At 40.9% G+C, this 23,688-nt stretch overlaps 1 protein-coding gene across 3 annotated transcripts; it reads right to left on the bottom strand.

Moving 5' to 3' along the window:
• Positions 1–316: 316 nt before the first annotated feature.
• ttll9 (tubulin tyrosine ligase-like family, member 9) lies at positions 317–22,613 on the bottom strand. 3 transcript variants are annotated; one of them, XM_084317779.1, is made up of 15 exons: positions 22,500–22,613; positions 20,638–20,693; positions 16,574–16,620; positions 16,349–16,447; positions 16,077–16,188; positions 14,692–14,877; positions 11,184–11,252; positions 9,733–9,820; positions 8,583–8,623; positions 8,341–8,428; positions 7,337–7,395; positions 5,702–5,898; positions 3,058–3,171; positions 1,290–1,414; positions 317–442 (listed from the first exon to the last, which is right to left on the bottom strand). In XM_084317779.1, the coding sequence occupies exons 2-15, from the start codon at positions 20,650–20,652 to the stop codon at positions 375–377; spliced, it is 1,308 nt and encodes a 435-aa protein (XP_084173905.1). In that variant the 5' UTR covers positions 20,653–20,693; positions 22,500–22,613; the 3' UTR covers positions 317–374. The 3 variants fall into 3 exon arrangements, with proteins under 3 accessions (XP_084173905.1, XP_084173904.1, XP_084173906.1); XM_084317778.1 differs by lacking the exon at positions 22,500–22,613 and adding an exon at positions 21,629–21,749; XM_084317780.1 differs by lacking the exon at positions 22,500–22,613 and adding an exon at positions 21,629–21,749 and having other exon boundaries at positions 16,574–16,616.
• Positions 22,614–23,688: the final 1,075 nt, after the last annotated feature.

The following is a 23,688-nucleotide window of genomic DNA, read 5'->3' as shown; positions in this document are numbered from 1 at the left end:
TCGATTTTTTTGTATTTTATTAATGAGAACACATGTAAATGTTGTGCCGTGTGATAAGATTGCACCTCTTCACTCAATATCAAAGCCATAGACCAGGGACAGGAACTGTGGACTTTATTATAAATGTGTACAGTATGTTGACACGCACACACAGAAATTGTGGTATGTATTTTCTCAGTGTTGAATGCAAGTATTTGTAAAGGCATAGAAATAAATATGTTTTGCACTCATCTGAAGTAGAATCATTTGTCGATCTGAATTAGGACTGAAAATGAAATGGACGGGGGGGGGGAAATGCAGATTTATTAAGACATGGACATTAAAACAATAGTTTATAACAAACGGGATAAAGAAAAACTTTTAAAATGCTGTGATCATTTCTTCTGGTAGGCAAAGGGTTTTAGAAGCTGGCGGAGCTGCTTCTCCCTGTCATTCACACATCCTGGAATAGAGAAGAACACGTTTACTAAGTAACACCAGAATGATATTAAAGGATTACCTTGACATCCTGTATTCTAGTCTTTATTTTTCAACATCACATACTTGTGAAAATGTGGGGGGAAGTGTACTTATTGTCAAAAAAATCTACCTGTTTTAGTAGCATTCATCAGCAAAAGCAATGTCTACCAATAGCCAACAACCGATCTTGCTCTGGCTACCCATTACTCCAGTAGATTACTTTCAAAGGGGGAAGGTGTACAGGGCTTTTCTATAACGGAAGACACTTTAACTTCTTCCCTGCAATGTGATGAGTGCCTGGTGAAGAATTTTTATTTTTTTATAACATTTTAAATGTCAAGGTAATGTCTTTACACAAGCAGCGGGCTACTATGGTCCTTGAAAGCATGGAAAAGTCATAGAATTTGAGAATTGGGGCATTCAAATTCAATTCGTTCTTCAAGAAGAAAAAAAGTAACATTTCGTTAGCCTCATAGCATAATTGCCTAAGTCATTTTTCAAGACTTTCGGAAAAGAAGAAAAAACTAATTTTGGCACAAGTCACACAAGTGAGTTAGGCAGAAAGGGATTCTTAAAATAACAAGGTTCTGATTGGCTGAGGACACAGCCACTAAGCCAGGGTGGTGCAGCAGTGTGAGGAGAGTAGAGTTAGGCAGAAATATAAATTTGGCCAAAAAATTTCTTAGGCAATTATGCTATGAGGCTAACGATTTGTAACATTTGCAATGCATGTCATGAGATCGTCGTGAACAAAAGGTGTGCAGGAAGGACATTTATAAGCCCTTTCAGACGGGTGGTATCTCTCCACCTACTCAGATTACCCAGATTACCTAGGAGTGTGTTGGCGGTGAAACAGGACCCGCCCAGAGCCTCCAGGTTTCCGTCCTCTTCATAGACGGGCCCGTCGTTCCACATCAGTTCAAAGCCACCCACCCTCTTCTCCTTGCCCGTCAGCCTATTGAGACAGACCACAGCTAATTAGAACACAGGTGAGCTGTGACCCAATTCCCTTTAACCCTGTAAGGCCCTCGGTTGCAAAATTACAGCATCGGTTTTAGCTATTTAAAAAAAGTCTGTAAATTTTTATTTTTTGAAATTTTTAAGCACATTTACATAGTCAATGGGTCCTGTTGTTCAGCCTCACAATGCTATTGGATAGTAAATGTGTTTATAGGTCCCACCCTCTGGCCTCTGAAGTTGCTAATGTCTATTATTTGGGCTTCACAGGAGGCAACGGGTCATATGTGACGGGATTACAATAATCTGATTACAAAACACTTGGTGATTGATTGATTGAAAACTTGAATAACAGATTGCAGAATGGGTACAGTACAGTACAGCTCAATGCACACAATTGTTAACGGGATGCAGACCAGAGAAAGACTTTCGTCTTGTTTACATCAGGGTCCCCCATTTTCAATTCATAATGAATTCACTCATTACTGTCACCAACACAGTTCTAAAATGACATACTTGGGGAGAAAAAATCAAGACTACTTTTTGAACGACTCAAAAGCACACAAGGAGAGAGAGAAAATGTTGTGTACATCAAAATGAATACACAATAAATTACACCATTTAAATGAAAAATCACAATGAAAAACATGAACACTCCATGGCAAGCAGGTGTCCAATTCGTTCTTTAAAATGATCAATTTCAATCAGGGAATCTATAGCTTTAAATATTTTTGTAATATGTTCCAGGGAGCAGCATAGCTGAAAGCATGTTTCCCAAATTCAGTTCCCACAGTGATATCAAATGGTAAATGGTTTGCATTTATATAGTGCTTTTATCCAAAGCGCTTTACAATTTGTTTCTCACATTTTACCCATTCAATCCCACATTCACCCACCGACGGCAGAGGCAACCATGCAAGGTGCAAACCTGCTCATCAGGGGCAGTTAGGGGTTAAGTGTCTTGCTCAAGGACACTTCGACACGCTGCCCATTGGAGGAGCGGGAATCGAACCGGGAACCTCCGGATTACCAGACGACTGCTCTACTTTCCGAGCCACTGTTGCCCCGATATGAGATATAATTTGTCTGCCAATTGGAATAAATCTTTCCTTCAACTGCAAGATTATATGGATTTGGGGTTCAAAGTAATCCTAAAGTAACTAAAGGTTATCAGTACATTACCAACTTTGATTATTCCATTGGAATTGATAGCAATCCTTTCTGAACTACAACCTATTTTAGAACGTATAACAGTTACATGTTATTCCTGTGGTCTAAGACAATCTAAAAATATCAGGAAAAGAACAACTCTCCTAAATCCAAAGCTTAGAGTGCTAAAACTATAATTAATAAATTCCGGTATACCTTCTGGAACTGCTCCATAGACAGTGAATTGGAAAAGATGGTCAAGACCCCAGGGCAATGTTCTGACTGAGTATATAAGTATGTTTTCTCTTTCAGAACGGAGAACACTACCATAGAGTCAAGCTCTTTGTCAATGGAGCAGCCCCAGGCCTTATATCACACGTTTGGAGTCTTATCCTCTGGTTCCTGGCTTTGGGAGAGTGTGGCCATGGACATGACGTGTTGGAATTCTTCATTCGGGTCGTGTTCCCCTTTAAACCTCGCCTCGTTTCTCACCTGCCCTCCATGTCCACAATGTGCAGGGTGTCCTCCAGCAGACGACACTTCAGCTCATAGTCCTCTTGACTACTGGCTGTGAGTGATGGAGAGGCGTTCACCTCAATTAGCCACCTACGGAGACATACAGTACAAAGGACATGAATGATGAAATTGACCTAATATTTACCTGGACTTTTATCTGACTTTTATCTGACATGAGGACGTTCAGGGGTGCAACGATTCAAACAATCAACCATTCGATTTGATTCCAGATTTAGGAAAACAATGGTACATTTTTCGCCAGGTTCAGTTCATTAAATTAAATGAACATTCCAAGTGCAATAGCAAGAAATAATATTGTCACAGGACTGATTCAGTCAGCTGTAATCAAATATATGTGATTCAAATTAAAGTATTAGTTCACAGCATTATGTTGATTAATAATTAAGTGAACATTCATTATGATTATTTCTTATTCTCAATTTGACAGATTAATGAAGTTGGATTGCCACATTCATTATTCATGATGCATGAAGCCTTATTATTCTACAGCCATAAAACCACTCCATGAGTAATGGCTGTCTGTTGAGTAAATACAGACTGTGCTGTAACACTGAAGTGAATGAACCTGCCCACTGAATCCGCAAGGACATATTCTGACGCTGACAATTAATAATACAGTTGTTCTTATTTATGGCTTGATCATTGCATGCCCACTATATTTTCCAATACGCTGTGCTGATTTATGTAGCAATTGAAAGTCAACAGTGTATACTAGAGCCCGACACAGGCATATTCTGTGTGCACCTCCCAGGAATGCAATGCCATAAGAGGGTGTGGACATACAGTAGAGGTTGTGTGCATGTGTGTGAGTGTCTGTGTCTGTGTCTGTGTCTGTGTGTGTGTGTGTGTGTGTGTGTGTTAAAGGGGCACTTCACCAAAAAAACATTGCCAATTTATTTAGCACATAATCTCACACACATCCGAAAACAGTTTTGCACACATTCATTTAGTTTGATAGTTATTGAGAGTAAATTAATTTGAATATGCCCACCAGTGATGTCATCAGGGACATTGAATCCTTGTGTCGTGTTAAAATCATAAGGTAGCGGCCACTATAAGACACAGTATTGCAAATCTTTCATCTTACATCATTTCATGGAGCTGTAATTAACACAACACAAGGATTCAACATTCCCGATGAATATGGTGGCCATATTCAAACTATTTTACTCTCAATAACTGTCAAACTAAATTCATGTGTGTAGAACTCTTTTGAGTTTTTGGATGTGTGTGAGATAAAATAAATAATTACATCAATAATGCAAAATAAATCAGCATTGTTTTTTGGTGAAGTGCCCCTTTAAGAAAGCCTGTAGCATCATCAATGACACGTCTCAGCAGCACACAGTTCTTCCTCCTGTCATCAGGCAGGAGGTATCGTAGTATAAAGACCACACGTTTCAAGGACCGTTTTTCCCCCCAGGCCATTAGCTAGTTATACATGTCAAACAAATAATCATTAATTCCTTACTTACTTACTTACTTACTAGCACTTTATTGATTCTATGGTCATCGTTTGTTGTATGCGCCTTATACACTGTGACTAATATGATGCTGCGTATGGTTGTTGTAAGCTCTACAGTACATCTCCGTGACTGTGACTGCTTTGCTTATTTGTTCTTTTCTGTTTGTTACTGTATGTGTTTGATGTGTCGGTGGAAGGAAGGCTGGTGAATATTAATTTCAACGTTGGAAACATGTTTATAATATACGACAACTAGAGTAGACATGCTATACCTATCCCCGAAACGACCCGAATCCGCAATCCATCTCTTGACACCCAAATCCGGTCAAACGGTTTGGCCTATCAATTGCCTATATATGACTTTTAAAAAAAAAATTGGTAGGAGGAGAGATAAAACGGTGGTCCTATAGTTTTGTGTCTCACAGTCACAACACATTTCAAATCATCATGAATGATCTGGCAAGCCGTTGAGGAGTAGTTAATGTTTTTCATTTTTATGAGAATAGCGCCACCATGAGGCCAGATGACTCAGAACTTTGCAGGCCTCCTTGCTATTGGAAGGCATGTGTCAAGCTTGGTGGAAATCGGACAGTGCGTTCACAAGTAACAAATCACTTCCCCAAATCCCCTTTACCATGGATCTGGCTGTCATGTGGTTTGGCCTGTCAATTATCCAAATTACACATTTAAAGATGTTAGTCCCCAGATTCCACACAGCATGTTTGATGAGAATCAGGTGAATGGGCTAGGGGGAGTAGGGATAAAAGTGTTCATGAAAAAATTTTGTTTATAAAATACGACAGCACGTTCATAAAATACCCCAAACGTTCATAAAATACCACAGAGAATGCCCTTGAAATCAGAATAGAAGAAATTATGTGGTCAGTCTCTCCACCTATTGTATATATTGTAGAACAGTATCCAAATTTTCAAAAATATTATATGTCAATGTTCATATATATATATATAATACATTAGAAACAAGAATTTGGTTTTAATCGCCCTGTAGCCTCTAAAAGAAATTGCCCCAGTGAAGGTGAGCAAGCCCGGAGAGCAAGATAATTTCCTGCCTCACTGGTGCTTATGTGTGAGTCAGAGTGTGTGTATACTGTATGTACTGGTATGAGGTCTTACGGCTTGAGGTCATGGTCCAGCAGAATGTCATATCCGTACAGTTCAAAGCAGTGCTTGTCGTTGATGATGATCTTTTGAACACTCTGCAGGCTGCGGATGAAGATATTATCGATGTCCTTATACAGGGTGTCTACTGTCTCGTCACCGTGTTTGGCCGTCAGGTACCTCCGCAGGTTTTGCATCTGCCACTTACACCCCTATTGAGAGATGGACAGTGGGATGGAGGGATGACAGAGGGGAAGAGGGTATAGGTTAGGGTTGTGTGATACCTTACTACTTGGTGTAAAAAAGACTGTATAATCATAATAATTGATTTAGAAACAATTCTGTGAACTAGGGCTGGAAAATGTATCAAAATTGCAATATGGCCTAGTGTAATATCTCAATCGCAGGAGGCTGCAATGTCTGGAAAATAGTGAAATACCATTCTAAATGAAGTAATGCTGAGCCTGTAGAGATGCTCTGGCCCACAAATCATTCAGATTGTTCACTATCTAGGTTATTCTACAGACAAAGGAAACATCTTTGTTTAGAACAGGCCCCCCACAAAGATATATCAACGAAAATGAAAATAAGGATGCAATAAATACCACACCCTCTAATATTGTGATTTGTGAATCATATCACAATTGAAACTAGTGATGCACGATATATCGGCCGCCGATATAATATCTGCCGATATGGTCATTTTTTTTACACATTGGTATCGGTCCGATAGCAAGATAGGGCCGATATTAAAAAGAAAAGAAAAATATATATTATTTTTTTAAATCTTTTTTTTTATTTAATTTTTTATGTTTTGGTCTTAAATATTTTCAAAATATCAGTAATTTCTGAAAATAAGTTACAAAAGTAAAAAGAAAAAATGCGTTTTGGAAAATAGCTCTTTATTTGATTATCATAAAAAAGTGTTTTCTATACAGAGATATCTGTAAATATCGGTATCGGCCCGAACAGCAATATTAATATCGGTTATCGGTATCAGCCACAATTTTCACATCGGTCATTGGTGATGACTAATTGCAACATCTGTCACCTTTAGGCCGGCCACCAAACTGCAGCAGAGCTAGCTTTGAGCTAGCTCACCCCCAATAGATGATATTTCTAATCTGTCAGCTGTTCTATATTGCCCACAAAACTGTCTAAATCCCATATTTTTCTGGAATTTTACATATAGATGGAAAGTTGTTGAAAATGAATTGTTTATTGATTGAAAGATTACTCAAAAGATTTGCTGTGGCATATGAAGAATAATAACAATAATAATCATACACATATTTTATATCATTGGAAAGCCCTAGTTGTTCTCTTCAATATGGTACCATGTATGAGGTACTTTGACATACACACTAACTAATAATCCATCACAAACCCATGAAGTTCAAGTTCAGGAAGGTTCAGATTTGGGACGCCAGGCAAAAGAGGGTTGAAGTTGAAAGTAGCTTGTGTCAATCAAGTACTTTTCTGAATGTGCTGTATTTCTGTCTTGTGGTAATTCTTGTGATAATGTGACTCTAGGTCTGGTAGAGCATCATAGGTAAAAAGGCCATAAAATGACAGTTTTAAAAACCACTGATAGAAAACTGGTATAAAGCTACCTATGACATAACTTCTGAGGGTCTTTGAAGTACACACCTTTTCAGGATCGTAGTCTGGTGCAGTCTTTTGAACAGCCACATTGGTGAGGTGCACGTCTGAATAGAGGCATTAAGGATATAAAACATCCAGAATGTGATCAAGCATCTATACATCTAAATCCTACCATACAACAAAAATCTTCTCACATGGGGGTCCCTGAAGAAAACAAATCTTTCCAGATGGGGTCCAAAGAGTTGGGAACTCCTAATCTACAGTACCATACAGGTATCATCACCTTCTTAAAATAATGGCCTAATAATGTAATCTCTTCATGATGCTGGCCACCTCTGGTAAAATTGCCTACACCCTTAATTGAAAAGATCATGCTGTTCCAACCCAGTTGTGAAATGATTAATACATATCATGTATAGTATAGGTGTAGTGGTTACGTCATTGTCGTTTTTCATGTTCCACCCTCTGTCCAACGCAATGTATTTCCCCATTGCCCATTTCTAAATCGTCTTGTTTAAAACAAATAAAGCATTCACATTTGCATGGTGTACCTTTCTGTGTTTATTCATCCACAATCTATAGCTCAACATGAAAATATTCGCAATTAATCATAAAAAAATCGCCAACTTTTATTTCAACCAAAAATGCTTAAACAATAATGTTAGTGATAGAAGGGAACTCATTTTGTGCAAAAATGGAAAGCTTTTCAATTTCCATGCAGCAGAATTGTTACAATGGCCGATAATCCATTTTCCCAATGATGAATTCCTATACAGGTGGAGCAACCAGTGACATCAGACTACACCTCCCTATTGTATATTTGGTTCAGTTTATTCTGTTATTCTCAAACCTTGAAAAAAGGTGTAATATATGTAAAATAATTTGAGTGAATGCCTTTTTCCATAACATGTACCGTATCTGTGATCTGATTACAGTGTCATTATAATATAATTATAATGAATTACAATTATGATTGTACAATTACAATTATGTAATTACTGTTATTACTTGTGATCCGCTACTATCCCAACCCTGTGTGAGAAGGATACACTGGTCATCAATACTGTCGAGGGAGAAGCGCGTGCTGGAGAAGCGGGCGAAGCCGTCTCGATACAGCCAGGCCCTCAGAGGGATATACTGAAGGATCACACACACACACACACACACACACACACACACACACACACACACACACACACACACACACACACACAGTTATGATTAGTCACAAGGGGTGTCACAAGAGTACAAGTCATCATCATGGAAATGACAAAAAAGATGACATACTCACTGATGTCACCAGCACGTACACTCTCAGATCAAACTTTTTACCTGTGGGGAAGAGAAAACACTCAATTAAAGTTCTGTTAGCAGAGCAGCCAACTCAATAGACCTATCTCAAACCCTGCCCTCTTTTCTTGATCCTCCAATCACAACTGTCGCTTGCCTCGGACAAACAAAGCTTGTCCGAGGCAAGAGACCGTTGTGATTGGAGGATCAAGAAAAGAGGGCAGGGTTTGAGATAGGTCTATTAAACATGTATTTCCTCCATAGAGGCAGGTGAGCCTTCCACAGGTAGGCTACATGAGAGAAGGCCGTGGCAGGATCTAATCCCAGGTCAACAGGGCTATATGCGGTTCCAGAGGCAGGGGTAAATGGTAAATGGCTGCATTTTTATAGCGCTTTTATCCAAAGTGCTTTACAATTTATGCCTCACATTCACCCATTCACTCACACATTCACACACGCAACCATGCAAGGTGCCAACCTGCTCAACCGGAGCAGTTAGGGGTTAAGTATCTTGCTCAAGGACACATCGTCAAGCTGTCCGGGAGGAGCGAGAATCGAACAGGGAACCTTCCGATTACCAGACGACCGATCTACCTCCTGAGCCACTGTCGGTCTTGGTCTTCAAAAACCATGAGACTTGTACTTCTCCAAAAGGGATAATCAGCTCACAGTATAATCAGATGTGTCTTCATATGTTCCACTGAGGAAATGGTTGCACATCGTACATCGTATCAAATGTTATGAGTTTCACAGGCCAGTAACGCATGTAACTATAGGCAACTTAGCACAAGGCCTATGAAACTCAGAACTTTTGATGCCATGTACAGTTTGCAACCATTCCCTCAGTAGAACATATGAAGACACATCTGATTATACTGTGAGACTCCCATTTTGGAAAAGGTTTTTGAAAGCTAAAACATTTGCCCCATTGGATTGGATAGGAGCCTGGTGATAGGATGCAGCACAGTGCTAAGTCTCTCTAAACTAAAGCGATCAGTGAGGTTATGGCCTGTACTAGTTAACATCATGCCAGACAATGTTTAAATAGGGTTAAGAAAAATAAATAAAGTGAAGCCGCCCTTTAACCACCACACCATCTCAGCCTGCTTAATACACAGCAGTACATCTCTGATGACAACAGTTTGCTGTACCACCAATGAGGTAGGGGTTCTCTATGTAGCGCTGGGCAACATAGCTCTCCACTTGAGCCTCGTCTTTCTGCTCCTCTGCACGGCCGTCCTGCGGAGACACAGATATTGTGCATGTGTAAATGTATCGGCTTTTGATCTCCCAAACGTCATAAACAGAGATCAGATCGGAGTAAAACTTTCAGACACACTTTCCAGCAAACAATCCAGTTGAGTCGTAGATACAAATCAAACGTTGTTTATTGTGATCCCATCGAATTCCAAGCATTAGGATTCACAATTCCAAATGAATAACGAATGAACAAATCTACAAAACAAACTTTTACTGCTAGTGTGTGGTCGAAAACTGTATGATCACCCCGTCTTTCCAAATCTAAACCGTCCTTGTTCCCGGTAGACACCCATTTTAACACCTGATAATGATAATCAATCAGCGAACCATTAGGCCTACTATTACCATACCATATCAACAGAGCGTCCTGTTTTTATTCCTTCCAAGTCCAGTGACTTGTCTGGGCTGACTGTCACAGAACATGAGGTGCGCAAGGTCCTGTCCAGTACTAAGGCTAGGAAAGCCACTGGCCCGGACGGCATTCCTCCCACGGCCATCAGACTCTGCTCTGAGCAGCTTGCCCCTGTGCTTACAGACCTTTTCAATATGTCACTGGAGCGCCGCCTTGTTCCAAGGAGCTTCAAGGACTATCATCATTCCGGTTCCTAAGAAATCACCTGTGACTTGTCTTAATGATTAAAGGTACATGTATCCGTACCGGACCGAACAGTTTCAGTGTGTACCGTACCGTACCGAACGGCTGTGTAGTGTACCGAACGAATACAACGGTATGTTAACCACTAACGACAATCACAATTCACAATCTAATATAATAATTATTATTTTTCTTATTTTCTTTACAAGTCGATTATTAATTTCAATATAGAATATTTGTTGACAGCCCTACAAGTACAATTAGTTAGTGCACACTACATCACCCCTGAGTGGAACATGGAAAGCCAAACTTTCCCCCACTGTACCGAAAACCTGTACCGAACCGTGACTTCAAAACCGAGGTACGTACCGTACCGTGGTTTGTGTACCGTTACCATTCAAACAGTTACTGTCCAATCAACGACATATAAGGTACTATTTCTCTTGCAATCACTTACATTGGGTTAGTGAAACAGAAGAGTATTCTGTTTCACTAACCCAATGTAAGTAATTGCAAGCGAAATGAGTGTCACCTGGGCGCTGTTTTGCACGATACCCACTGACATTATTTTGGTTTGATTCACAGAGGAAATAGTCATTCTAATGAAATGTTGGCATCTAAAAAATATGTTTTATGTAATATGTGTGAGAGAGAAGATGTTTTTCATTGCTCCTTCCATTCATAGGATCAAGGGAAATATTAGTTTACTGCATTTCAGGGTCTTTCTGAAACGCAACACTGTTGCACCTTTTTCCAGTCGATGATGTCTTTCAGTTTCCTGAAGAGGAAAATCCCCTTCCCTTGAGACCTTGCCACCTAAACAAACACAAGGAGTTCATCATTAACAGCGTTTGTGGAAGCCTCTGTCATTCTCGTTATTTAATGCATTGGCAGTACTACTACTAGACCACTAATGTAATCAGGAAGAGGGACCTCTTTGAATCTTAGGTTTATTAGAGACCAAAACATATTGGGATGCCATAAATGTGCTTATACACCAAGAAATGCATTTCATACCAGCCCTCTCAACCGAAAGGCAGTGTTAATTTAGTCAACGAAAATTATGACTAAATATGGTTGTCAACAAAGCTTTTTCCCATGATGACAACGAGACAAGACGTCACATTAATGTAGATCATGTGACACTAAAGTGACAAAATAATTAATGCAATGTCGTTAACTACAAACGACTAGGGCTGACCTTCGAAGAAAAAAAAATTGGCATTCGAAGCTTCGGGGCCGAGATTCGATTTTAATTCGAAGCTTCGAGATAAAAAATATATATATATATATATATTTATTTTATGTTGATGGACTTGTACAGCACTTTGGTCAACTTTGTTGTTTTTAAATGTGCTCTATAAATAAAGTGGATTGGATTAATTAATTAAATTAATCACGCTCACACCACACATATGCGCATGCACACACATAGAACATGCACACGTAAATTACGCAGGCATATTAAACATTCACACATAAAACACGCACATAGGCAATGCACACACACACACATGGGTAGAACACACATATATAAAGCACACATAGGTAATACACACACACATAGGTAAAACACGCATCTACAAAGTACACACACTCATACACTCCGTACACACAGTCTATCTTTGTCTAATGGTCCTAACACAGTTTATCAGTACACTGGGTGCTATCGTGGACCAGGAGTTGACTCCCTAACCGCCACTTCTGCTGTACATACAGTACAACATGTGAATATTTGAGCCATGTCTTTGTTGTTTGTCTTTTGTCATGTCTGATAATGTACTTTTATAGTTTATATTATGTCTTTATTATTTTTACTATCATTTCTGTTGTTATTATTGTTAGTGTTATTGTTGTTAGTGTCTCTATTATTATTACCGTAAATCTATTGTATTGTGATGTCTTGTTCTATGTATGTTTTGAAAAAGTGAAAATAAAAACATTTACAAAAAAAAAAAAAATGCAATTAAATTAATAATGAGTCGGGAGCTGCACTGCCTGGGTGGCTGCTCTACGTTACACAGCCAGCAACATTACATTACATAATTATGTTGCAACCTTTGTCTATAAAGCAAACAATTACCGGTATATAAATATTTATATAGTTAATAGAGACAAAGGCAGAATTCGACTTAATTTTTTATTAAGACATGTTTTTATATGGGTTGGGACACTATAAAAAATACTATAGAGAATTGTCAGTGCTGTAAAGTTGAAACCTTTTTAAATCTTAGACAAACAAAACACTTTGCTTTCATTAAATATTGTAAGCTGTCATTTGAGGCTTTATAAAAGCAGCACAATGAACACAAATCTGTCAGTGCCGAGTCCAACCTAACAAACGGCATTGCTTGTTGTAGTTATCAGAGAGTCATCCACGCCTTCATTTCATCTAGATTAGACTACTGCAACTCCCTCTATATAGGCATTAACCAGTCTTCCCTGTCCCGCTTACAACTGGTACAAAACGCTGCTGCCAGACTGTTGACCGGAACCCGCAAGAGAGACCACATCACCCCTGTCCTTGCCTCCCTTCATTGGCTCCCAGTACGCTACAGGATAGATTTTAAGGTTCTCCTATTTGTTTTTAAAGCCCTTAATGGTCACACACCCTCCTACATCTCAGACCTCCTATCCCCCTATTCCAACACCAGGTCCCTCAGGTCAGCCGATCAGAGGCTCCTGACAGTCCGGAGGTCTAACCTCAAGCTCAGGGGGGGCTGTGCCTTTGCTATCGCAGCCCCTGAACTGTGGAACAGCATCCCCACCTCCATTAGGCTCGCCCCCTCGATAGATGCCTTCAAATCGAGGCTCAAAACCCACTTCTACCTACTAGCCTTTCCCGTTCACTGACTCATGCCCTGTTTTTCTATGTGTTTGCCTGTGTGCCCTCCCATAAAACGGAGTGTGATTGTTGTCTATATGTATCTTGTGTATTTACCCTCTGTACAGCACTTTGGTTGACACGCGTCATGTGAAATGTGCTTTATAAATAAATTTGATTGATTGATTGATTGAGTTAACAAAGAGAGGCAGAGTTGATTTTGCAGGTAAAGAAATAAAAAATTAAATAAATAGATTTTTTTTCTTTTCTTTTTTTATATATTCAAATTTTATTTTCCCATTCGAATCCCATGCCCATTGAACGAAGCTTCGAAGCTTCGAAGTATTTAAGACAGCCCTACAAACGACGACACAAATTGTAGTTTACAAAATAAAATCTTGCCAAAATCTCTTTTAATTTTAAGACGAGACTAAATTATTATAACTTTTAGAATAATTCATGTTATTATTAGTGCAGCATTTCCCTTTCCGTTTAATTTCCTCACTTGCGTTATTTGTTCTTAGCCAGTATTCTAGATAGCAGTAACTGCACACAGCATGGGTTTAATAGAACAATGGCATGAGGGCAACAGGTTCTCGGTGGTCTTGTATATGCAGTGGGCTTGGACTTGGCACTGGCAGAATGTATTGTTGAAAGTGAAAGACGAGGAGGAGACTAGTTTGAAACTAACTGCTACTTTACTGTTAGCATTAGCAACTAGCTAGCTGTCAAATCATCTCTAATTCATTCTCGCATTCCCTTTACTTCTCACGCTGGACACTAATGCAGGAAACAATCCCACCGCTGCCACCAATGTAACCGAGGAATAGTCCGCCTATACTTTCAAACTATAGTAAAATAAAATCACTGGAGAATTGATATCTAATCATCAACATAACGTTGTCTTCCTCTTTCCACTCCACAACACAACAACGGACCTGCAACTCCACCTAATAACGTTAGCATCAATGATAACATAGAACACATTAAATAGCTTACATAAGTCTAACCAGCTAGCACTAACATTAGCTTGTTTTTGTTTAGAAAAAGCTCACGCCAATTTATGAGGCTGTAACTGAGTGGCGAGACTAAACCAAAAAGACTAAATTGAGACTAAACGAAAAAGACTAAGACTAAAATGCTCAGACAAAAACGTGACTAAACGAAAAATAGATAAAGGTGACTAAATATGATGAAAACAAAAAAGAACATTTGACACATGACTAAGTCTAAAACTAAAATAAAGAATAGCTGACGAAATTAACACTGCCAAAAGGTGACTTTATAGAATTGTATTCATAAACCATCCTCTCTGCCATTTTCACTGTCATGAAACGTCACAACTCTATAGTTATTTCCCACTTGTAATTATGACTTCCAGGCGCCGTTCCTGTGCTGGTAACTGGTAGCCCAGTCTGCTCTCTCTCTCACCGGTTTCATGATCCAGGTGCTGCCGGGGATTCTCTTAAACTCCTCCACGAAGAGGTGATACTCGCTGGGCAGTTCAAATGTCCGCGGGAAGAAGTCACATTTGGCGGCTTCCATGTGACCAGATTCCCTTTCGAGGGTCTTGCGGTGCCTCTTCAGGTTCCTCACCATGAGATTCTTACGGGTCAGCTACCATTATGGACAGGAGAGAAAGATTGCATTAGCTGCATTTGAATGATATAGTAACCCACATCCTATAAGTACATATTTGAGGTGCTTGTACTATATTCAGGTATTTCCAGGGAGCCGTATATATTTTTACTCCACTACATTTCAAAGCAAAATATCGACTGTACATTTATCTGATACCTGCAGTTAGTAGTTACTTTGAAGACAAATATTTTGCATACAAAACATGCAATCGCTTTATGACAATGCTGCAGAATCTAAGTTCAAGCCTGACAACTGTAAGAGGAAATAATCAGAGCTTGCATGACTGGACCACTGACCCCTTTAACCTCAAGGTCAATGCGTCAATCACTGACCACTCTCAACCACTGCATATAAGAGCCTTACACAGAAAGTGTACTTTTATTTTAGATACTCACAGGATGTGGATGTTGCCATTTTCAAGTTACAGTACTATTTCTCACTTGATGTGTTAGTTTGACGATCTATTCACAGAATGTGAAATTGATCTGGCAGCATGGCAGCACATAACCAAGAGTAATAATTACAGTCAAGATCGTGGCTGGCGCTAATTACGGTACTGCATCTGCCCACTTGAGCGTTGTAGTCGGACGGACATTGGCTTACCTTCACCTGCCCAAATGGAGTGGCCCTGTCTGCACCAATAGAATATAAAGAATCTATATGATCTAATAATGAAATATAGAATTGTATTCATAAGCCATCCTCTCTGCCATTTTCACTGTCATGAAACGTCACAACTCCATAGTTATTTCCCACTTGTAATTATGACTTCCAGGCGCCGTTCATGTGCTGGTAACTCGTAAAAATACAGTAAATATTATATTTCCAAATATTTAAAAGAGGCATCACATAATAGGGTGGGGCGGAGTGTGCAGCAGGGTGAACATATCAACCACTAGGTCAGCGAAAGGACTGTGTTTCATTAGGGTTAGGGTGCATTCAGGACATTCATTGATAAATCTACTGGATGGAGAACTTTGAATTTGACCAGAGTACCTTTTTCTAAGGGTATTTCAATTTTTACTTAAGTAGATAATTTGTGTACTTGACTGCCACTGTTGACAACCACTATGAATGTCCAATTGAGTGGTCACTTTGTATACATGCAGTGACATTCTCCAGGGTATAGGTGTACAACATGCATGAATGATTAGCCTACCACCTGTTCCTCCTACCTCATAGTAGTTGCGAAAATGGCATATCCGCACATGTTCCTCCATGTAGGAATGATCGAAGTTCTTTCTCAGCCAGCCCACATCGCACCAGTTAAAGTCCCACTCTGCATCACTTACAAACAACAACAAGAAGAAACAACGCGTGAATGGCTTGGGAGCGTATTGCTAAATTACCATTACAGGTGTAAACATTTGGTGTATGACATACTTAATTCACCAAACACACAAGGAAGTTATAATTATCCCCCACCCCCCTCAGACAACACACTCACTCTTTCACTTCAAGCCAGCCAGGTCTTTGGCGGAGAACGTCCTGGATAGTGTTAGTGTGTGGAAAGCTGCATTTGTAGCGCACACACATTTTGCCTTCCCTGGAGAAACATTTAATGACACCACATTTGTTATTTTTCTCCTGATGGCTTAACACTATATCGGCCTACCTGTTATATTGTTATTATATTATAATATATGAATTGTTGTTTAATAAACAGACTCACCGCTCCCCTCTCTTCTGTTGGCCATATGGACCCTTGTATCCAACTGTCTGCAAAAGAGGCAAAGACAATCTGCAATGGTCTGAACAGACAACTACAAGTCTACTGATGAGTGATCAGTTGCACAACCTTTGGCCTGGTGGTGGCATCACCTCATGAATGTGCACATGAAATGTGTTTTATGAGTAGGGTGCATCTGCAGAACGGGGCCCACAGCTTGTTGGAGTGGGGCTTGAGGGGCATACAGCTTGTTGGAGCGGGGCTTGAGGGGCCTACAGCTTGTTGGAGCGGGACTTGAGGGGCATACAGCTTGTTGGAGCGGGGCTTGAGGGGCCTACAGCTTGTTGGAGCGGGACTTGAGGGGCATACAGCTTACCAAGCACTAGTGCACATGCGGATGTACCGAATTTGGGTTGCCAGAATTTAAGCAGAGACTAGTTTGTGAGTCTTTCTAGCTCTGGTTTATGTAACATTACTTGAAACATTTATTCGCCCTGTAGCTCTCACCTCCATAGCCTAGCCATGAAGTGCTTTGAGAAGCTAGTGAAGGGCTACATCTGTTCCTCCCTCCCCATCAACCTGGACCCCCTGCAATTTGCATATCGCCCCAACAGGTCCACGGAGGACGCCATAGCCCATGTGCTGCACACAGCAGCAAAACACCTGGACAAGAGGGAGGGGAACTATGTGAGAATGCTGTTCATTGACTACAGCTCAGCATTCAATACCATAGTCCCCTCCAAACTCATAGCCAAGCTCAGGGACCTGGGCTTGAACTATGACCTCTGCTAGTGGGTCTTGGACTTCCTGACGGGTAGACCCCAGGTGGTGAGAGCAGGCAACTGCACCTCCTCATCCATCACGCTCAACATAGGGGCCCCCCAGGGCTGTGTTCTGAGTCCCCTCCTCTACTCGCTATACACACATGACTGTGTGGCACAGTGGAACAACAACACAATCATCAAATTTGCTGACGACACAGTAGTGGTGGGCCTGATCTCTGCCAACAATGAGAGGGCCTACCTGGAAGAGGTAAAGAATCTGTTGCGGTGGTGTCAGGAGAACTGCCTCTCCCTGAACGTCAGCAAAACAAAAGAGATGATTGTGGACTTTAGGAGGTCGGGGGTCAGGGACTATAGCCCCCTCAGCATCGACGGGGCACCGGTTGAGAGAGTGAACAGTTTTAAGTACTTGGAGTCCACATATCCGAGGACTTGACATGGACCACACACATTGACAGTGTTATCAAGAAGGCACGGCAACGCCTCTACTTCCTTAGGCGCCTAAGGAAGTTCCAAGTGAGTCAGAAGATCCTTAAGAACTTCTACTCATGCACAATAGAGAGCATTGTCATGTACAAAGGTCTGATGACCATATAAAATATACCTGGAGCGGGCTGTACATGAAACCAGCCCGTCCAGTAAGGTGCTTTAAGCACAGGTCCCGGTAGGCAAGTAAACAAACAAATGCGTTTTCCAAAAGGTAAATGATATTTATTATAATGCAAAAGGGGAATGAAACCCACAACACACACAATCAGGGTAAAAGGTAGGGGAGAACAAACAGGGTAAATATAATAATAAACACAAGTATCGGCAATAAGGCCAACACAGTATCTAAATGAGTTCCACTCAAATGGAACAGTGGCAAATGGAGTATCAATCCACACGCAGTGGTAACAGGCACAATATACTCACTCTATATATGTTTGCCCACACACAGTGGTAAATGGCATAAGGGGGAGCCAACACAATATATACAATCTCACACGATACTCCAGTCCACACAGTACTCTAACCCACATGATACTCTAATCCACACACAGTGGAAATAGGCACAAAAGAGTACACAATAAAGCGTCCACACAGGGGTGGCAAAAAGGCAGAAGGCCCAATACATAGATATTAACTAATTCCACACGGGTGGCAAGTGGCACAGAGGCCACAATATATATATATATATATATATATACACACTTACCTGGTAGCAACACCAACACAAGACACAATGCCTACCAGGTAAGTAGTGTGAACGTGAGAACACACAATAGTGACAATAAGGCCAACACAAGATCAATCCACACAACAGTGGAAACAAAGGCCAGTATTATAATAATTCCACACAAAATAACGAGTGCTATACAAATAACGATTATTATCAAGTGGCCTCGTGGGTAGAGTGTCCGCCCTGAGTTCGGGAGGCTGGGAGTTCAAGCCCCGGCAGAGTCATACCAAAGACTATTTAAAAATGGTACCCATAGCCTCTCTGCTTGACACTCAGCATCAAGGGTTGGTTTGGGAGGAAGTCCTTGCGACATACTAGCGTCATGTCCAAGGGGTGTACTTGTACATCAAGCTGCCTCACGCTACAGAAACAGGAGATAGGCTCCTGCCCCATGTGCCGTTACGGCTTGAGAACCATTGGTTCTCAAAGGCAAGCTTCTTCTCTTCCTAATATACTAATATGTCTCTACTACTATGCACTCAACACTGCAGCACTCAAGTTTCAACACTTTGTTGAACATTGCTGAAAGAATTGCACCATTCCTGCTGACTTGTCGTACAAAACTTGTAAATCGTTTTGGATGTAACCAAACTCAATAGCTTTTTTCCTCTTGGGGTCATGAATGTTGTGCACAGGTGATTTCATGGCAATCTGGCCATTACTTTCTCTAGATATGTCATGGACAGAAATAAATTGTTGGCCTGATGGTGGCACTAGAGGGAATGTCATGGGGTTACCAGAATCAATGGGTTTCTTGCGCTTGATTTTTTCCCCATAGCCTATGTTTGCGAAGACGCTCTGTGATTGGCTAGGCCACGTACAGCGAAGAAGAAAATACCCTCTCTGACTGGTTTAGCTCCGAAGGGTCTCTTCCGCCTTGTACATATATTCTCTGCTTCGAAGTGGTTATGCTTAGGCATTCTTTCGAAGTGGTTATGCTTAGGCATTCTTTCGAAGTGGTTATGCTTAGGCGGCCCTCTTTCGAAGTGGTTATGCTTAGAGTTAGGGTTAGCCAATCGGAGAGCGTCTTTTTCTTCTTCGCTGCAATCAAAGAGCGTCTTCGTTCACAGAGGCTACGGAAAAAAATCACGCGTTTCTTGCAGCCCCCATGCAGTGGTTTCAGCCGGCACGCTGATCCTCCCTGCTGGCCAAACAGTGGTAATGCAGGTGAATCCCCATCTGGCCCAGAAAGGCATTTTCCCATAGACGACCCATAGAAAAGTAAAATGTTTAAGAAGATACCTTCAACATGGAATATGTCCTCTAATAACTTGTTGTTAATGTTAATTATGTACTGTTTTTTTTTTAATCATAAAGACTTGAACTAGAAGAAGACTAGAAAAGTCACCCAGTGCCATAACTTGGAGAAGTTGATGAGAATGAGCCGACAGCTGCAAGGCACATACTGTGCATGTGAGTTGGTCCAGAGGACTGTGCTTATTTACTATACTCTGGCTACACTCCTCCCACCAATCAGCATATGCGCTGGGTGAGCAACTTACATTGAAGTGAATGGGCGGCCATATTGCCACCCTTCCTCCAGCTCTATAATACCTCCATGGTTTCTTCCTCTTGGTCCATGGCCATGAATGTGCACAGACAGTAAACAATTTCGGTGACAAATGAAAATTCTTGTCGTTATTCTCCTCCCCTTCCACTATCTGCGACACTATTCTGCAAGGGCATCGTTGCTGCATCCTGGGCTTAGCACCACCCAGGATGATCGCAATTGGTTTAAAGAAATACAAACAAGACAGAGTATTTCTCCCCCTATAGCGGAAGGATAATAGGTTCAGCCAGACCTCGCTAATGTAGTATGGCGACTGGCGAGAGGTATGGTTACGCGAGACTGCCTGGCGGAGGTAAAAAGTGGCCACCAAATACAAATTAGAGCACTGTGACCACCATGTTTGTTTAAATTTCTGACCAAAAAGCACACGAAAACGCAGAGAAAAAAGATAAATCTACCCGACATGCACATAGATGTGGCATAAGAACCCAATATATGCTGTAGGTCAGTGATAAGAACCCTGATGTTCGACCTGAGGGTCTCATTTGCTTACCTTGCTCTTTGACATATCGGTTCGGGATGGTGGGCTGGCCTCCGGGATGCTGGTTGCTGGGCAACAAGGGCAGAAGGCGGGAAGGTGATTGAGGGGAGAGATAGAGCTGTGCGTCCTAGACTTGTAGTGCATTATGTAAGATACGTGACAGGGGTGATGACTGCGCATTTACCATTTATATGCAGGGAGCAGTTCTAGAACTCGCATTCTATGCTCAGGGGTATTTTTTTTGTCTTACTGTATATTTGTATGTCATAAATGTCCTGATGAATTGAAAATGGAGGACGCTGATGTAAACAAGACGAAAGTATTTTTCTGGTCTGCATCCTCGTAGCAGTTGTTTGTATTGAGCCGTACTGTATTGTACCCATTCTGCAATCTGTTAATAAAGTTTTCAATCAATCAATCAATACCTCCTGAAATTGCATCACTGGTATGCAAACTTCAATTATATGATTCACCGCTCCCCTCTATTCTGGTAGCCACATGGCCACATGGGGCAGCTGTCTGCAATGGTGTGAACCAGAGATATGGGTACTACATGTTCTGTTTCAGAACTACGAACACTACAATATAATAAAGCTAATTTATGGTAAGGTTAGTTATAAATACTCAAACAAACTCAATCTTCTATTCATTGTCTATGGGAGAGAGTAAACTCATGTTCAGAAATATTTATTCAACTTTCCTCAGCCATGGAAACAAATAACATTTTGGAATTCTTAGTTTGGTTGGTGTTTTCCTTTAACCAGAGCCATTCATTACCAATTGAAAATGGGGGACCCTGGTGGAAACAAGACGAAAGTCTTTCTCTGGTCTGCATCCCCTTAACAATTGTGTGTATTGAGCTGTACTGTATTGTACCCATTCTGCAATCTGTTAATAAAGTTTTCAATCAATCAATCAAATATAACTTAATTCATAAATTATAGCTCTGCCTTTAACCACCCATTGGACGGACGCTATATAAGAAAACAGTAAGCTAGCTTACCTGGCAGCAATTTCTTATTATATCAATGGCGTCGGTGGTTGTAGATGTTGACTTGTTCGTTAGATATAATCGTTGCCATGGTAACGATTAGACGAAAGTGAAATGTCCTACATGACCTTCCGTAGCATGATCACATCCGTACCATGATGTGGAACACGAAGACAAAGTACGTTTGAATCGATTTTTTTTTTTACCCGATCGAATCAAAGTCTGTATCACACTTTTTAAATAAATCCAACTTTTGTTGTCTAGTCCTCAGAATTGCCAAACGGGTGATGGACATCTTTCTTGACCTAATTTACGAGAGTGCTGAGTGCATTCTCGCGTGTCACTTGGAACACAGTGGCAAAGCCGGTATCATCGCGAGACTACAGTAGATGGCAGGATAGACTCCTTTGACAGACCACTTATTATCAACCACTGCATCATCATGCACTCCACAAGTAGATTTCTCAAACGAACAGAGTGCTTCTTGCATTGCATTATGCTCATCCGATGCAGACGTGTATCAAGTTTATTCTAGATTCTTATATCTGTATAACATCAGGTACTAGATTACGCGGTGCAGTATACCTGTGCCTACAACGGGACGGAGAATGCTCAGGGGCATGATTGATTGATTGATTGATTGAAAAGTTTATTAACAGATTGCAGAATGGGTACAGTACAGTACAGCTCAATACATACAATTGTTAAGGGGATGCAGACCAGAGAAAGACTTTCGTCTTGTTTACATCAGGGTCCCCCATTTTCAATTCATCATACGATCATCATACTGCATCCCGAGAGTAACAGGAAACGCAGATTCCACAGGTACAGAATCGCGACCAAAATTAGAAAGACGAAGTGAAGCCGAATCGATCGGCAATACCTTCGTTTATACAGCCGACGACGACGGGGATGAAAAAGTATAATAACTGGCCAAATAGTTTGTGCCGAAAGCTAACGTCATACTACACGAGCGAGCAAAGTTCCACCAGCGTGCACAGCAGCACGGAGAAAGCATGGAGGAATACATCCGCTGTTTACACGAGTTGGCGAACACGCGGGGGACCCTGATGTAAACAAGACAAACGTCTTTCTCTGGTCTGCACTGCAGTATTAGCCGTTTTGATTGATTGATTGAAAAGTTTATTAACAGATTGCAGAATGGGTACAGTACAGTACAGCTCAATACATACAATTGTTAAGAGGATGCAGACCTGAGAAAGACTTTCGTCTTGTTTCCATCAGGGTCCCCCATTTTCAATTCATCATATGACACACACGACATACAGATAGACAGTAGGCCTACTGCTACATCTATACATTTATGACATACCAGATTTTCAAATACAGTGCTGTTTGTGATACTAAAAAAAATCCAGAAAAAGACATTTGACATAGAAACTGTGCATTGGAGGAGGTTGGGTAGGTGGGGTGGGGCTGTACATTGGAGGGGGGGGGGGGGGGGGGTTGGGTAGGGGGGGGGGGGGGCACTGTACATTGGAATACTGACATACATTTGACTGTATTGTACCCATTCTGCAATCTGTTAAATCAAGTTTTCATTAATTCATTTCATGCAGCTTGGGAACTGTGAAAGATGAAAATGTAAGGGACAGACTCGTTATAGGAGTATGAAAATGAATGAATGGATGAAAACTTTATTTAACAGATTGCAGAATGGGTACAATACAGTACGGCTCAATACACACAATTGTTACGGGGATGCAGACCAGAGAAAGACGTTTGTCTTGTTTACATCAGGGTCCCCCATTTTCAATTAATATTGACATTTATGACATACACAACATACATGACATTTATGGCATAGGGACATACAGGTATTTAGTACTGATACATTTGTGACATAAACTGTATTCAAATATACAGTACTGTTACCCATAGATCCTGACAGAGTATATACATATATGATGGGGAGGGGACTGTACATTAGGAGGGGGTGGGCGGTGGGTGGGAGAGAAATATATACATACGGTGGGGAGGAGACTACATTTGGAGGGGGTGGGCGGTGGGTGGGAGAGAGTATTGGATAAAGAATGGTCACAAAAGCTTCA

Source organism: Notolepis coatsorum (assembly GCF_963971535.1).
Source record: "Notolepis coatsorum genome assembly, chromosome: 1".
Classification (NCBI taxonomy): Eukaryota; Metazoa; Chordata; class Actinopteri; order Aulopiformes; family Paralepididae; genus Notolepis; species Notolepis coatsorum.
This window is presented reverse-complemented; position numbering and strand designations above follow the sequence as displayed.

Bases quoted from the DNA above. Each gene is read 5' to 3' on its own strand.
- ttll9 (XM_084317779.1), bottom strand. The intron at 11,253-14,691 runs GTGAGAGAGAGA...GTGTTTGTTTAG, and splicing joins GCACCTGGATCATGAAACCG to GTGGCAAGGTCTCAAGGGAA. The intron at 443-1,289 runs GTAATCTGGGTA...TCTCTATTCCAG, and splicing joins CACCGCCAACACACTCCTAG to GATGTGTGAATGACAGGGAG.